This window comes from Quercus robur, chromosome 6 (assembly GCF_932294415.1).
Source record: "Quercus robur chromosome 6, dhQueRobu3.1, whole genome shotgun sequence".
In the NCBI taxonomy this organism is placed as follows: domain Eukaryota; kingdom Viridiplantae; phylum Streptophyta; class Magnoliopsida; order Fagales; family Fagaceae; genus Quercus; species Quercus robur.
Window position 1 is genome coordinate 42,862,934 of NC_065539.1, and position 16,724 is coordinate 42,879,657.

At 37.4% G+C, this 16,724-nt stretch overlaps 1 protein-coding gene and 1 pseudogene across 5 annotated transcripts in view; both read left to right on the top strand.

Annotated features, from left to right (window-relative positions):
- Window positions 1-16,724, top strand: part of LOC126688866 (desiccation-related protein PCC13-62-like) — a 63,878-nt gene that overhangs the window by 23,476 nt on the left and 23,678 nt on the right. The window contains exons 1-3 of one of the 5 annotated variants that reach the window (XM_050383747.1): window positions 13,179-13,558; window positions 13,835-14,060; window positions 14,794-15,205. The exons of 1 other annotated variant lie outside the window; for it this stretch is intronic. In XM_050383747.1, the coding sequence (XP_050239704.1) occupies window positions 13,236-13,558; window positions 13,835-14,060; window positions 14,794-15,165 (921 nt within the window). In that variant the 5' untranslated portion in view covers window positions 13,179-13,235 and the 3' untranslated portion in view covers window positions 15,166-15,205. Of the gene's footprint in view, window positions 1-13,178; window positions 13,559-13,834; window positions 14,061-14,793; window positions 15,209-16,724 lie in introns of those variants that run through there. 3 more of the 5 variants (XM_050383751.1, XM_050383750.1, XM_050383748.1) reach the window with 3 other exon arrangements.
- On the top strand, window positions 3,977-8,810 carry LOC126689558 (uncharacterized; annotated as a pseudogene).

The following is a 16,724-nucleotide window of genomic DNA, read 5'->3' on the forward strand; positions in this document are numbered from 1 at the left end:
ATAAGTATTTAAACAGAACCTTAGTCTTGCTTGGCTCCCTGGACCAAATTATTTGGGGAAGTTAAAAATCTATGACATCTTTATAAGTGATTAACCAGATGCTTAGCATTATCAAGAGGAGAGTCGTTCAAGAACTTGATGATCATTCAGTTGATGCCATGAGAACTTAAAGAAACACAAGCGGATGTGCTTGTATTTGCTGGAGAATCCAAGAAAGAAGGAGTCCCTGGTCTTTACGTTTCTATTAACATCTGAGCTTGCACGTGGTTGTGTCAGTAAGTTTCTACTGGTGGGTACCAATAGGATGTTAATGGTCTAAGTCCTATTGTAAAACTTCGATTCTTTCATAGTGGATTTAGGTTTACCTTGAGGATAGTTAGGTTAAATCCTCCCCAGGTTTTTACCGGTTTGGTTTCCTCGTTGATCATATCGTTGTCTTATTTATCTTTCTGCTGCTATGCATGATATGATTGTTTGGATGTGATAACCTAGATTTGGAATTTGGACTAAGTAATAACTTGACTAATTATCTAGGTTAATTCAATTATGTTTTTAAGGGGTCTAAAAACGTACAAATGCTTTCGAGAAATTAACGGTCTATGATATCTTTATAAGTGTTTAAATAGAATCTTAGTCATGCCTGCCTCTTTGGACTAGACGGTTTGGGAAATTAACACACTATGACATCTTTATAAGTGTTTAAATAGAACCATAGTCATGCCCAGCTCCTTAGACCAGATGCTTTGGGGAAGTTAACGCTCTATGACATCTTTATAAGTGATTAAACACAACCTTAGTCATGCCTGCCTCCTCAGACCAGATGCTTTGGAGATGTTAACACTCTATGATGTCTTTATACGTGATTAAACAGAACCTTTGCTATGACTGTCCCCTTGGACTAGATGCTTTGGGGAAGTTAACTTTCTATTACAACTTTGTAAGTGATTAAACAGAACCTTAGTCATGCCTGGCTCTTCGGATCCTATGCTTTCGGGAAATTAACACTCTATGATACTTTTATAAGTGATTAAACAGAACCTTAGTCAAGCCTGGCTACTCAGACCAGGCGCTTTGGGGAAATTAACGCTTTATGATATCTTTAGAAGTGATTAAACAGATCCTTAGTTATGCCTGGCTCCTTGGACCTGATGCTTTGGGGAAATTAACATTCCATGACATTTTTATATGTGATTAAACAGAGCCTTTGCCATGACTGACCCCTCGAACCAGATGCTTTGGAGAAGTTAACATTCTATTACATCTTTATAAGTGATTAAACAGAATCTTAGTCATGCCTAGCTCCTCAGACCCGATGCTTTCGGGAAATTAACACTCTATGATACTTTTATAAATGATTAAACAGAACCTTAGTCAAGCCTGGTTCGTTGGACCAAACGCTTTGGAGAAATTAATGCTCTATTATATCTTTATAAGTGTTTAAACAGAACCTTAGTCATGCCTGCCTCTTCGGACCAGACGCTTCTAGAAATTAACACTCTATGACATCTTTATAAGTGTTTAAACAGAACCTTAGTCATGACCAGCTCCTTAGACCAGACGCTTTGGGGAAGTTAACGCTCTATGACATCTTTATAAGTGATTAAACAGAACCTTAATCATGCTTGGCTCGTCGGACCAGATGCTTTTAGGAAATTAACACTCTATGACATCTTTATATGTATTTAAACAGAACCTTAGTCATGCCTAGCTACTCGGCCCAGAGGCTTTGGGGAAGTTAACACTCTATGACATTTTATAAGTGACGAAACAGAATCTTAGTTATGCCTGACTCCTCGGATCAGATGCATTGGGGAAGTTAACACTCTGTGACATCTTTATAAGTGTTTCAACAGAACCTAAGTCATGCCTGGCTCCTCGGACCAGATGCTTTCGGGAAATCAACACTCTATAATACTTTTATAAGTGATTAAACAGAAACTTAATCATGCCTGGCTCTTTGGACCAGATGTTTTTGAGAATTTAACACACCATGACATCTTTATAAGTGTTTAAACAGATCCTTAGTCATGCCCGGTAACTCAGACCAGGCGCTTTGGGAAAGTTAACGCTCTGTGACATCTATATAAGTGATTAAACAGAACCTTAGTCTTGCCTGGCTCGTCGGACCATATGCTTAAGGCAAATTAACACTTTGTGACTTCTTTATATGTGATTAAATAGAACCTTAGTCATGTCAGGCTCCTTGGACCAGATGCTTTGGGGAAATTAACACTCTATGACATCTTTATAAGTATTTAAACAGAACCTTAGTATTGCCTGGCTCCTTGGACCAGATGATTTGGGGAAGTTAAAAATCTATGACATCTTTATAAGTGATAAACCAGATGTTTAGGATTATCAAGAGGAGAGTCGTTCAAGAACTTGATGATCATTCAGTTGATGCCATAAGAACTTAAAAAAACACAAGCGGGTGTGCTTATACTTGCTGGAGAATCCAAGAAAGAAGGAGTCCCTGGTCTTTACGTTTCTACTAACATCCGAGCTTGCACGTGGTCATATCAGTAAGTTTCTACTGGTGGGTACCAATAGGATGTTAGTGGTCTAAGTTCTATTATAAAACTTCAATTCTTTCATAGTGGATTCAGGTTTACCTTGAGGATAGCTAGGTTAAATCTGATGCACACCAAGGAGCTGGACATGCTGATTATACAAGTGGAAATGGAGCTGAACTTGCACAAGACCCTTTGTCATTTTCTAGTGGCCCAATTACAAGACTTAGAGCCAAACGTTTCAAGGAAGCACTGAATGGGCTAGTCCAAGAGAATTGGGTTGATTCTAAAAAGACCAAGATGAGCTTAAATAATAATCAAGGCTTAGTCCATGTCATCAAAGCAATTGAAGAGGCCAATGCATGTAAATTCGCAACCAGCATGGTCTGACCATAAAAGTGTGTGAATTTGTTAATTTCCAAGGATATTAAATGGGAAGATGTCTTGGTAGCATGGTCTGACCACAAAAGGGTGTGAATTTGTTAAGTTCCATGGATATTAAATGGGAAGATGCCTTGGTATTGGCTGGGCTTGTTAATCCTAGTCATTTAGCTATTTTTGACTGCCTTTAGAAGTCCTAGAAAACTAAAAAAAACGTGGGAACTTGATTATATTAATTTTTGTGTTGTTTTTGAAGTTTTAATTATGATTTTTACCTATTCTTGGAGGGTTGTTCCAAGTATAAATCTGGTAGTACGAATTTTAAAGAGGACAGATTGGTATTCAGAAAATTATTCTCCTTGTGAGTCTTGTGATCCTCTTGGTTCTTAAAAGAACTCTTGAACTTATCAAGTTAATCTTTTGGCATTCAAACAACCAAACTTATCACCTTTGATTCTTGAGAGATTCTTAGGAATTCTTGGTGTGGCGTTTCAATTCTATCGTAGTCTTGGTTTTCATCTGGTTAGGTGACAGGTCAAGGCTCAACAAATCTTGTCTACACGATCTTGGGGTTCCAAACCATCATTGTTATTGGGTTTCATCACAATTGTTGGTGAAGTTCATATCATTTTGGTATCAGAGCTTTGGTTCTAAGATAAGTTTGACTATCTTTTATTTTCATTCTATTTCCTGTACCTTGCTCAAAAAAAAAAAAAAAAAAAAAAAAAGGAAAAGAAGATTTCTCAATACACGAAGTGGAAAATTTCTCAGTCATATTATTTCCAGAAAGAAAATTTCTTCATTTCAATCTTGTTTCTCACCTTATTCAAGTTCTTGACCTTGTTGATGAGTTTTGGTTGTTTCTCATTTTGAATAGCTGCTAGTTTTATTTTGAATTAGTTTCTTGAAGTTTGATTAAGAACTAAAGAAGACACAAAAGAGTGGAAAAAGGCAAGAGTGTGTGAGACCATAAGAGGATAAAAGCCGTTTAGAGTGAAAACACGAGTGCGAGTGTATCAATTCTTGAGTGAAAAACGTACGGGAGGGCTTGTGAGGATTCTAACTTTATTTTGCAGATTTTAAATATGTCCAATAATCAAGAAGAAGACATAATCGAAGGACGTCGACCACCAACGGATCAGACCCTCCAAATGCAAGTGATGCTAGGGGACATGAGGCGTATATTGAGGGCTGAATTAGAACCTATTCATGAGAGGTTGGATAGGGTAGAAGCGGGAACTCCTAGGGGCTAGCAACATGACAACCCCAATAGGCAGCAAGGTGGGCAAGTTCCATGGCGGAATGTTGAGGAAGAGGCGGAGTCGGAGGAGGTTGATGGGCCATATGTGAAACGAGGCAAGTTTGAGCGTGGGTATGGGAATAGAGAAGCAAGGATGGGTAGGCCTAGGAGGGATAATGATTTAGGAAACATAAAGATTAAAATCCCATCTTTTCAAGGTAAAAATGATCCCAAAGTTTATTTGCAGTGGGAAACTAAAATGGAGATGGTGTTTGATTGTCACAACTATTCGGAGATAAAGAAGGTTAAGTTGACTGCAATTGAATTTACTGATTATGCCATTGTTTGGTGGGATCAATTATTGATTAATAGGAGGAGGAATAGAGAACCTCCCGTGGACACTTGGGAGGAGATGAAAATGCTTATGGGGAGGCGTTTTGTACCCAATCACTATTATAAGGGATTGTATCAAAAGTTATAGAGGTTAACTCAAGGTTCGAAGAGTGTGGATGAGTATTACAAGGAGATGGAGGTAGCTATGATCCGGGCTAATGTAGAAGAGGACTGAGAAGCCACCATGGCTAGGTTCTTGCACGGTTTAAATCATGAGATTCCGGATATAGTTGAGATGCAGCACTATGTTGAATTGACGGATATGGTGCATCAAGCCATAAAGGTGGAGGAACAATTCAAACGAAAGGGATTGGCTAGGAGAGGACAACCTATGGCTACCACCAGTCCATGGAAGACAACTCCAAAAAGGGACGAGCTGCTACAAAATAAGCCAAAATTTGAACCATTTAAGAGTGCCAACTCAAAGACCACCTTAGGTAACACCGAGGCTTTGAGTTCTAAAACACGTGATATTAAGTGTTTTAAATGTCAAGGGCAGGGACACATAGCCAGCCAGTGTGTAAACAAAAGGGTGATGGTGATAAATGCTCAAGGAGAGCTTAAGTCGGAGAATGAGGAAGAAGTAAATGATGATGACATGCCATCTTTGGAGGATGCCGATGATGAGCAAAATGTTGTGGTTGGAGATTTATTGGTAGCAAGGCGAGTTCTCATTGTGCAGGTTAAGGAGGAGGAAAGTAATCAAAGGGAGAACTTGTTTCATACTCGGTGCTTTGTAAATAACAAAGTTTGCAGTGTCATTATCGATGGAGGGAGTTGCACAAATGTAGCCAGCACTTATTTGGTGGAAAAATTGGCCTTAACTACCTTGAAACATCCTCAACCTTACCGGCTTCAGTGGCTAAATGAATGTGGCGAAATCAAGGTGACAAGACAAGTGTTGGTGGCATTATCCATTGGAAAATATGAGGATGAGGTGCTATGTGATGTGGTTCCCATGCATGCGTGCCATGTATTGTTGGGAAGACCATGGCAATATGATCGGAAGGTTACGCATGATGGATTCACAAATAAGTATTCTTTCATTCTTAAAGGGCAACCTATTACTCTTGTGCCATTAACTCCTAAACAAGTCAGGGAGGACCAATTGAAGTTACAAAAATCAAATGAAAAAAAAAAAAAAAAAAAAGGAAAAAGAAAGGAAGGCCAAAATTGAAAAAAAAGAGTTTAAAAAAAAAGAGAGAAAAACAATGATCAGAGTGAAAAAGAAAGAGAGAGGGATTCGGCCATAATAAGAGCAAGAGAGGAAAAATTCAATTACATTGCAAAAAAAAGTGAGATCAAGAGAGCATTATTTTCACACCAGCCCCTTATTATACTCATGTACAACGAGGCTCTTTTATGTACTAATGATCTCGTCGGTGCATTACCGAGCAATATTGTTTCTCTTTTGCAGGAGTTTGAAGATGTCCTTCCCGAAGAGGTACCTCATGGTTTACCTCCAATTCGAGGGATTGAACATCAAATTGATTTCATACCTAGTGCATCAATTCCAAACCGACCTGCTTATAGGAGTAATCCCGAGGAGACCAAGGAACTTCAGAGACAAGTAGGTGAATTATTGGAAAAGGGGTATGTGCCAAAAAGCATGAGTCCTTGTGCGGTTCCGGTGTTATTAGTTCCTAAGAAGGATGGAACATGGAGGATGTGTGTCGACTGTCGAGCCATCAACAACATAACGGTAAAATATCGTCATCCCATTCCTAGATTAGATGATATGCTGGATGAATTACATGGTTCTTGTGTCTTAACAAAAATTGATCTTAGGAGTGGAAATCACCAGATTAGGATGAAGGAAGGTGGTGAATGGAAAATTGCTTTTAAGACTAAATATGGTTTATATGAGTGGTTAGTAATGCCTTTCGGTTTAACTAATGCTCCGAGCACATTTATGCGTTTGATGAACCATGTTTTGCGTGCATCTATTGGCAGATTTGTAGTTGTGTATTTTGATGATATCCTAATTTATAGCAAAAATTTGGAAGAACATGTAATGCATTTGAAATCGGTTTTGGAAATTCTAAGGAAAGAAAGGTTGTTTGCTAACCTCAAAAAGTGCACCTTTTGTACGAATAAGCTTGTGTTTCTTGGTTTTGTTGTTAGTAAAGGAGGAATTGAGGTGGACGAGGAAAAGGTGAAGGCAATCCAAGAGTGGCCAACGCCTACAACAATCAGCCAAGTAAGGAGTTTCCACGGCTTAGCTAGCTTCTATAGACGGTTTGTACGTGATTTTAGTAGCTTAGCCGCCCCTCTCACTTAATTCATCAAGAAAAATGTGTCGTTTAAGTGGGGGAAAGAACAAGAAAAGGCATTTAATCAGCTTAAAGAAAAGTTAACTAATGCACCTTTGCTTGTTTTACCTAACTTTGCTAAAACTTTTGAAATTGAGTGTGATGCTTCAGGAATAGGTATTGGAGCTGTTTTGATGCAAGAAGGCCGTCCAGTTGCTTATTTCAATGAAAAGTTGGGTGGGCAGCCCAAAATTACCCCACTTATGATAAGGAGATGTATGCCTTGGTAAGGGCTTTGGAAAATTGGCAACACTATCTATGGCCAAAGGAATTTGTGATTCACACAGATCATAAATCTTTGAAGCATTTGAAAGGGCAGCAAAGGTTGAACAAACGCCATGCCAAGTGGGTGGAATTCATTGAAACATTTCCTTATGTGATCAGATACAAGCAAGGTAAGGAAAATGTGGTGGCTGATGCATTGTCCCAAAGGTATGCTTTACTTTCCATTTTAGATACAAAAATGCTTGGCTTTGAATACAATAAGGATCTGTATGCACAAGATTTTGATTTTTGTGATGTGTTCAATGCATGTGAAATGTAGCATTTGGTAAGTTTTATAGGCATGATGGATTTTTGTTTCGGGAAAATAAACCGTGTGTGCCTATGTGTTCTTTGTGTGAATTTCTTGTGAGAGAAGCTCATGGTGGTGGTTTGATAGGTCACTTTGGTGTAGCTAAGACTTTAGGAATTTTACATGATCATTTTTTTGGCTTCATATGAAATGTGATGTGGAAAGAATCTGTGAGACATGTATCACGTGTAAACAAGCTAAGTCTAAGTCGAAACCCCATGGTTTGTACACCCCTTTGCCAATACCAAGTGAACCTTGGACTGATATTTCTATGGATTTTGTTTTAGGTTTACCTAGGACTAAGAGGGGGAGAGATTCAGTTTTTGTGGTGGTCGATAGATTTTCCAAGATGGCACACTTCATTGCATGTCACAAAACTAATGATGCATCACATATAGCTGATTTATTCTTCAAAGAAATTGTTAGACTACATGGTATGCCTAGGACCATTGTTTCTGATAGGGATGCAAAGTTTTTGAGTTACTTTTGGAAAACTTTGTGGGGAAAGTTGGGCACCAAGTTATTGTTTTCTACTACTTGTCATCCACAAACGGATGGTCAAACTCAAGTAGTAAATAGAACATTGTCTTCCTTGTTGCGTGCTATCATTAAAAAGAACTTGAAAACTTGGGAAGATTGTTTGCCACATGTTGAATTTGCTTACAATAGAAGTATACATTTTGCATCTAAGTTTCACCATTTGAAATTGTTTGTGGTTTTAACCCATTGTCACCTTTGGATTTAACTCCTTTACCTTTGAGTGAACGTGTGAACTTAGATGGCAAAAAGAAAGCAGAATTTGTAAAGATGATTCATGAAAAGGCACGGCTGAACATTGAAAGGAGGACTCAACAATATGTCCATCAAGCCAACAAGGGACGCAAGAAGGTAGTGTTTGAACCAGGAGATTGGGTTTGGTTGCACTTAAGGAAGGAATGTTTTCCAGAGAACGGCGTTCAAAACTCCTACCTCGGGGTGATGGACCATTTCAAGTGGTGGAGCGCATCAATGATAATGCCTACAAGCTAGACTTACCCGGTGAGTATGGTGTCAGTGCAAGCTTTAATGTTGCTGATTTGTCTCCTTTTGATGTAGGTGATGATTTGAGGACAAATCCTTCTCAAGAGGGGGAGAATGATGCACACCAAGGAGCTGGACATGCTGATTATACAAGTGGAAATGGAGCTGAACTTGCACAAGACCCTTTGTCATTTTCTAGTGGCCCAATTACAAGACTTAGAGCCAAACGTTTCAAGGAAGCACTGAATGGGCTAGTCCAAGAGAATTGGGCTGATTCTAAAAAGACCAAGATGGGCTCAAATAATAATCAAGGCTTAGTCCATGTCATCAAAGCAATTGAAGAGGCTAATGCATGCAAATTCGCAACCAGCATGGTCTGACCATAAAAGGGTGTGAATTTGTTAAGCTCCAAGGATATTAAATGGGAAGATGTCTTGGTAGCATGGTCTGACCACAAAAGGGTGTGAATTTGTTAAGTTCCAAGGATATTAAATGGGAAGATGCCTTGGTATTGGTTGGGCATGTTAATCCTAGTCATTTAGCTATTTTTTACTGCCTTTAGAAGTCCTAGAAAACTAAAAAAAACGTGGGAACTTGATTATATTTATTTTTGTGTTCTTTTTGAAGTTGTAATTATGATTTTTACCTATTCTTGGAGGGTTGTTCCAAGTATAAATCTGGTAGTACGAATTTTAAAGAGGATAGATTGGTATTCAGAAAATTATTCTCCTTGTGAGTCTTGTGATCCTCTTGGTTCTTAAAAGAACTCTTGAACTTATCAAGTTAATCTTTTGGCGTTCAAACAACCAAACTTATCACCTTTGATTCTTGAGAGATTCTTAGGAATTCTTGGTGTGGCGTTTCAATTCTTTCGTAACCTTGCTTTTCATCTAGTTAGGTGACGGGACAAGGCTCAACAAATCTTGTCTACACGATCTTGGGGTTCCAAACCATCATTGTTATTGGGTTTCATCACAATTGTTGGTGAAGTTCATATCAAAATCCTCCCCAGGTTTTTACCGGTTTGGTTTCCTCGGTGACCATATCATTGTCTTATTTATCTTTTCGCTGCTATGCATGATATGATTGTTTGGCTGTGATAACCTAGATTTGGAATTTTGACTAAGTAATAACTTGGCTAATTATCTAGGTTAATCCAATTATGTTTTTCAGGGGTCTAAAAACGTACAAATGCTTTCAGGAAATTAACGGTCTATGATATCTTTATAAGTGTTTAAACAGAACCTTAGTCATGCCTGCCTCTTCGGACCAGACACTTCGAGAAATTAACACACTATGACATCTTTATAAGTGTTTAAACAGAACCTTAGTCATGCCCAGCTCCCTAGACCAGACGCTTTGGGGAAGTTAACGCTCTATGACATATTTATAAGTAATTAAATAGAATACTAATCAAGCCTGGCTCGTCGGAGCATATGCTTTGGCGAAATTAACACAATATGACTTCTTTATAAGTGATTAAACAGAACCATAGTTATGCCACGCACGTCGAACCAGATGTTTTGGGGAAATTAACTCTCTATGACTTTTTTACAAGTGATTAAATAGAATCATAGTCATACTTGGCTCCTCGAACCAGATGCTTTGGAGAAATTAACACTCTATGACATCTTTATATGTGTTTAAACAAAACCTTAGTAATGCCTGGCTACTTGGACCAGAGGCTTTGGGGAAGTTAACACTCTATGAAATTTTTATATGTGATTAAACAGAATCTTAGTCATGTCTGGCTCCTCGGACCAGATGTTTTGGGGAAGTTAACAAGTGTAAGATGAAAGCTAAAAAGGTTTTAAGAAGACTTACAGGTTTGAAAGAGGGTCCTCGGACAAAATTCTAGTATTTGTAAATGCACAGGGAAACAAAAGAGAGAGACAGGTTCAGTGTATGAGCTCTAGGATTGTGTGATTGCTGAAAGTAAGAGAGAGAATTGATTTGAAAAGCTATTTATAGTAGTGCAGAAGTTACAAGCGGGAAAGTTCCCGCTCGTAAAACAAGAGAAGCCCTTCACCGTTTGATTTACATCTTACCGTTGAATGTGGGGGACAAGGGCGTCGCCAAAATTTAATACTGGCATGCTCTGGACGCCGAAGCGTCAAGAGCGTGCCTAGAGCATACAGAAAGACATGTAAGAGTTCAGGAATACAGAGTGGAACCAAAAGCAAGATGGGCTGAGGACATCAAAATCATCCTTTTCTCCAGAGGAGTCAAAAAGCCAGATTTTGAGGGGCTATTGTGGGGGCTAATTAATTAGGAAGTATTGTTAAAGCAGTATTAACTGGGCCTGTGGCCCTATCCGAGGACGTTAGACCATCCGAGGAGGCCCAAACAAGGCTATGAGGAGAATAAAATGAAGAGAGGAGTAGAGACAATGTGAGATGGGTCCAACAAGCGTCCGAGGACAGAAGTCTTCTCGGCACATGTGTCCGAGGTAAATTTGAGTGCCATGTCATCACGGACTTACTTCGGAGTTACCTCACAACTAAGGAAGGGACATTGGACCAGGGATAAGAAAAGAAAGGTGAACAAATATTTTTAAAAGCTGCTACCTCCGCATTAAATACCTCTCAACCAACTCTCTGGCCACATTAATGTGGAAGTGATGCCTGAACAGTGATCAAGCAGCCTTACAGCTACTGGTTGATGGTTCTGGGAGATGCTGGATGGGACAAAAAGGAATCCCTCGAATCTAACCTACACATGTGTGGTAAGGATGACATCAAGATTATAGTATATAACATGGAAAGATGTACTAAGAAAAGGGGATTGGAACTCCTGGACAATTGGGTATTAAAACGAAACCATATGATACAAGTTACTGAAGCTCTTCCGAAGATAGATTTCTAATTGTACTTGTGCCAAACCGTCTTGAAACGTTAAATCTAATCGTTTTTCCTCTGGGATAGGTCTAGTTCTTCCATCCACGCTCAACAAATTTATTGTTTGGGCCGTTAGTGTTTGAGCCCAATCCAGTTTTGGGACTAATTCAATTTCAGTCCTTACATATATATATATATATATATATATCAAAGTTTAAAGAAAATTCAATTAGAATCAAATTTGGATTTTGCGTTTGTTAGCTTTCCATAAAAATTAAATTATTTAAATTTTTGTTGTTATTTTTTCTTTAAACTAATGAGCATATATTTTTTTTATTTTTTTATTTTATACTATTTCTATTCAGATATTTTGTATGTGAAGATCTTGAACCTAAAAAATTGTAACTGAGCTGAACGATCCCATGCACCTATCCCCATTCAATTTAGGAGATACTATTAGACCAATCTTTTTTTTTTTTCTCTTTTTTTTTTTTGTGTTGAATTTAGTAGAATTTCACATACAATGATTTTGAATTGATATTGTATATGTACTTATGTAGTATCCAATAGTGATTTTCAAAATTATAGACATAATAACAATGTAATGAGAAATTTGGCGTAACTAATATCATGAAAATTGCAAGGAAAAATCATTTTAGTACCTCTAAATATCTTGATCGAACAAGTGTCCTATATATTTAGTAATTCAAGCTAACATCAATAGAACCACTTTAATTTATCATTCCTATGTGTAGTCACTGATTATATACTAATAGTTTATAATAGCCATATCTTGAGATATAAAATACAACTCTTGAAGACTTTTTTTTGAGAAATAACTCTTGAAGACTTGAAAAATAGAATCACCCATAAGTAGAAGCAAATATAAATTTTTTGATGTTTATTTATAGACACTCATCGTATAATGATTTATTGCTGATAAAAAGCATTGGATGATGTTTTTTAGGTCAACGAAATGGACAGTTATATTGGCTAATAACTTTGAAAATTAATTTGCACTTTTTGGTAATTATAACGAGGACATCCAAAATTCAAATCGTTTCTCCCAATTTAAAAGCTCCACAAAATATTTTAATGAATTCAATATCACTATAAGGAGACGGTTTTCGTGGCTTGCTGGCATACTTCTACGGTTTGCCACATTCTCCACATTTTGTAACTTTTATCTTATATTTGTCAATCATTTACATCCAGTTGCAGCAGGAAAATTGCCATTGAATAGCGCCTAGAAATAGACCATTTCATGGATTCATAAAGAGCGTGCGCATAAGCCTCCTAAGGGACATCCATGTCACATAATGGATAGACTCAATGTGCATGACTATAAGCCAAATCCTATGGAAACCAAATAATGCTACATACACAACATATATCAATCATAAGCCACCACTTCAGCAACTACGAAAAATATGGTAGAATTTTTATCTAAAAAAATAATAATAAAATGGTAGAAACGGTTTTTATTAGACTTATTGTACGAGTCAAGTGCCAATTTAGCTTTTAGAATTGGTTGTGACAAAGTCCACATTAGCATCAGTGCATCATAAGTTCACAACTCAAATAAAATAGAATTAGTTTTACCTTTTCAAATCATCCCCCATTCAACAGCCACCGAACCATCCAAAAATAATGTCCATATTATTCCAAATATAAATAGTAGCTGCATCATCAATTTGACATATCTACGTACATTGACATTATTCCAAATATAAACAGTAGCTACAGCATCAATCTGACATATCTACATTGGCATTATTCTAAATACAAACAATGACATTAGCCTTATCAAAAAAAGAAGGAAAAAAAAAACCAACGACGTTAGCAATGTGGCATTTTTCTAAATATAACCAGCCAGAGATTATATATAAATATAAACAGTAGTAACATCAATCAGACATATCTAAGAGTAGCTATCTAGCAACAAAATAGACAGCAAAAAAGAAAATTATGGCACTAACTGCTGCTAGCACAACCACCATCACCACTTTACTAATATCCCTACTCTTCCTTCCCAAATTTTATTCTTCTGAACTCGACTCACACACATCAATCGCAAAAGCAGATGTGGATCTTCTGGAATTTCCTCTAAATTTAGAGTTCTTTGAAGCTGAATTCTTTTTGTATGGCGCTCTGGGTTATGGATTAGATAAAGTTGCTCCAAATTTAACCCAGGGAGGTCCAACACCCATTGGTGCTAAAAAGGCAAATTTGGATCCTTTTACCAGGGATGTTATTGAGCAATTTGCTTACCAAGAAGTTGGACACTTGAGGTTTTTCTCTTGAAATCATTATTTAATTTATTTATGTCTTTATGTGTGTTGGTATAATGACTAATGGGTTCTAGTTAGTTTATTAGATAAAGATTTTCATCCTTGAATAAGGGATTTGGATTTGAATACCATCTATAATGAAAAGAAACACATTGATGGCTTAACATAATGACAAACAACAATTATCATAACGTAGATACTATAAACTTTAAATCCTATCGTAGCAATAATTTCTTTTAAATGTCAAAGGTACTAACTATTAAGTTCTTGATGCAGGGCCATTCAAAAAGTTGTTAAAGGATTTCCAAGACCATTATTGGACTTAAGTAAAGAATCATTTGCAAAAGTGGTCGATGCTGCAGTAGGGAAAAAGCTGTCCCCACCTTTTGATCCTTATTATAGTGGAGTTCACTACCTCCTTGCATCTTACCTTATTCCTTATGTTGGACTCACGGGCTACGTTGGAACAATTCCAAAACTCCAAGCCCCTACTTCTAGAAGGGTAACTGATATTTAAACTTGATTATTGATCCCTAGTAATGTTCTAAGAAATAAACAGTAATCACAATTTTTTGCTTTTACGTGCATGTGTGTGTATATATACATAGTTATATACTACCATTGTTTTTTATAGAATAAACTATCATTTTTCCTCTTAGAAATGATCAAGCTTGACGAATGGAATTTGTAATTTTTCAAAGGTCCATAATCAACTTATATTTGGTATAACTCACCTAATATTTTTTTTTGGGATTAATATTTTAAAAATCCTATTGTTGGATTACCTATGTTCTCTAAATTTTTAACATACACGCTAAATTTGGTATCAATTATATGTAATTTTCCTTTTTACTCCATCAACTCATTTTTTCTGCCTAACTTCAAAGTACAAAAATGGAAAGTTAAACATTTTATATATGACATTATAATTAATCTCTGCTCGTCTTTATATTTTGCATGCATATAAGGTATAAGGAGACAATGCAATTCAAGTTATTTAACAGTGGATTTGTCAAATTCCACGTTTGATATATAGTTATTAAGTGATATAACATTGATAAAAGTTACACCAAGTTTAATTTAAACCAAACCCTTTTTTGATTTGAAAGGTAGATTAGTAGAGCACAAAAACAGAAATTCAGTTCATAACACTTACTCTGATATCATAATATATTACTACTTGTCCAAAAATCATGAAGTTATTATGATAAGAATGTGGACGTGTATATGTTTAGCTCGTTGCAGGCCTATTAGGTGTGGAATCGGGCCAAGATGCAGTTATTCGAGCATACCTGTATGAGCATGCACACAAGATTGTGAAACCATATGGAATAACGGTGGCACAGTTTTCAAATTACTTTTCGGATCTAAGGAACAAGCTTGGACATGAAGGTGTCAAAGATGAAGGTCTTTGGGTTCCCAAATCTGAAGGTGCTGAGGGAAAGATCAATGGGAACGCGCTTGCTGGAGATGCAGACTCTGTTGCATATGATAGGACCGCTGAGGAGATATTGAGGGTTGTTTATGGCTCCGGTGATGAGCATAAACCTGGTGGGTTCTATCCAAAAGGAGGCAATGGAAACATTGCCAGATCTCATCTACATTAATTCTATGCCTACAGCTTGATTACAAGAAAACAAGTTCTAGTGTTTTTTGGTTCATTATTTAAAGTATGTAACCTTTTGGTTGATAATAAATAAATAAATAAATCTTTTGTGAGTCTTTATGATTATATGCGTAACAAAATTGTTGTTTTAAGCTTTTTTTTTTCTTGTTTGTTCAAAAGCTTAGAGTTTATTTGGGTTCCAATAAATCCATTTGTGTAATGAGTTTATGATAAAGAATAATTACCACGGAACGAGCGTTATAAGTTCAAATCTTGCTATATCATTTTTTTTAAAAGGCTTAGACTTTATAATTTGAACATTGAACTTGAGAGAGTAAGAGAAATAGAGCAAAATTAAAGTATAAAACCACGTAGCCCTAATGTCTTCCAATATCTCACTATCAATCTGTAAGGACTCGATTCGTAACGAACCACGACAGTGTTGGGCTCACTCATAAAAAGGCCCAAACAATATCATTTGTAGAGCATGAGTTTGAAAGGCTAGGCCTTGGTCACCAGGCGGTGGGTTTTTCGTGATATCTGTACATGATTAAGTCGTCTTCGCCCCTGGAGTCTTTCTCCTGGAGGCGGGCTGGGAGGCTCTGGTTTTTGGCCATTTTTCCCAACCCCCTTTTTGCACACTAACTTTTACATTATATAGTCCTTCTTGGTTGATCCTGGCCCTCCACTTGTTGGTCAGGCAGGTGCTCACTTCTGTACTTGTCCCATCAGCTGTCCCCTCTTACTTTCTGTTAGTTGCGAGGATCGAAGTTACACCGTCCAAGCGTCTTTTCTCATTAACATGATCAGGACGTTGGCCGGTGCATTTAATGCGGAGGGGATGTATTTTTCTTGAACCTATTTTGTACCGTACCTCTATGTGGGCCCTATTCCACTCACATCCCCTTCAGGGGACTATTTGGGGATGGCCTTCACTAAGACGTTGCACTTCTCATCAAAGTCTTGGAGTGCCAAGGATAGGGTCGTCCTCAGCTGTTCCCCTTAACCCCTCGGCCCTTGATCATTTGTCCTCGACACACTACCTCCTCGGCACGGGCCCTGAGCCCGGATAGAGCGTGGGCCGGATCGTAAGCTCCCCGGCCCTACACAATCTTTTTAGGGTCCGTTTGGATATAGCTGAAAACTGAAAACTTAAACTGAAAACTGAAAAACACTGTAGCAAAATAATTTTTAAATGTGTGAATAGTACTGTGGGACCTATTTTTAATGAAAAAGTTGCTAAAAAGTGTAGTTTGTGGGACCCATGAACAGTGCAAGAGAGCACTGTTCACAGAAGAAAAGTCAAAAAGTTACGACTAGGAAAAAAAAAAAAAAAAAAATCTGAAACGCAAACGTGCATCTGGGAAGCGCAAAACCCAAAGCATTTTGCGCTTCCCAGACGCACTCTTAGACTTCTTTGGGGGAATCACAACCCAGAGGAGCGACGAAGTCCACTGTCTAGCGTGAGACAGTGGACAAATATTTGTATATGAATCATGATGGAATCCTAGAAGCAAAATCTCCTTGACATTACTATAAATCCCATTTAATCATTTGTAT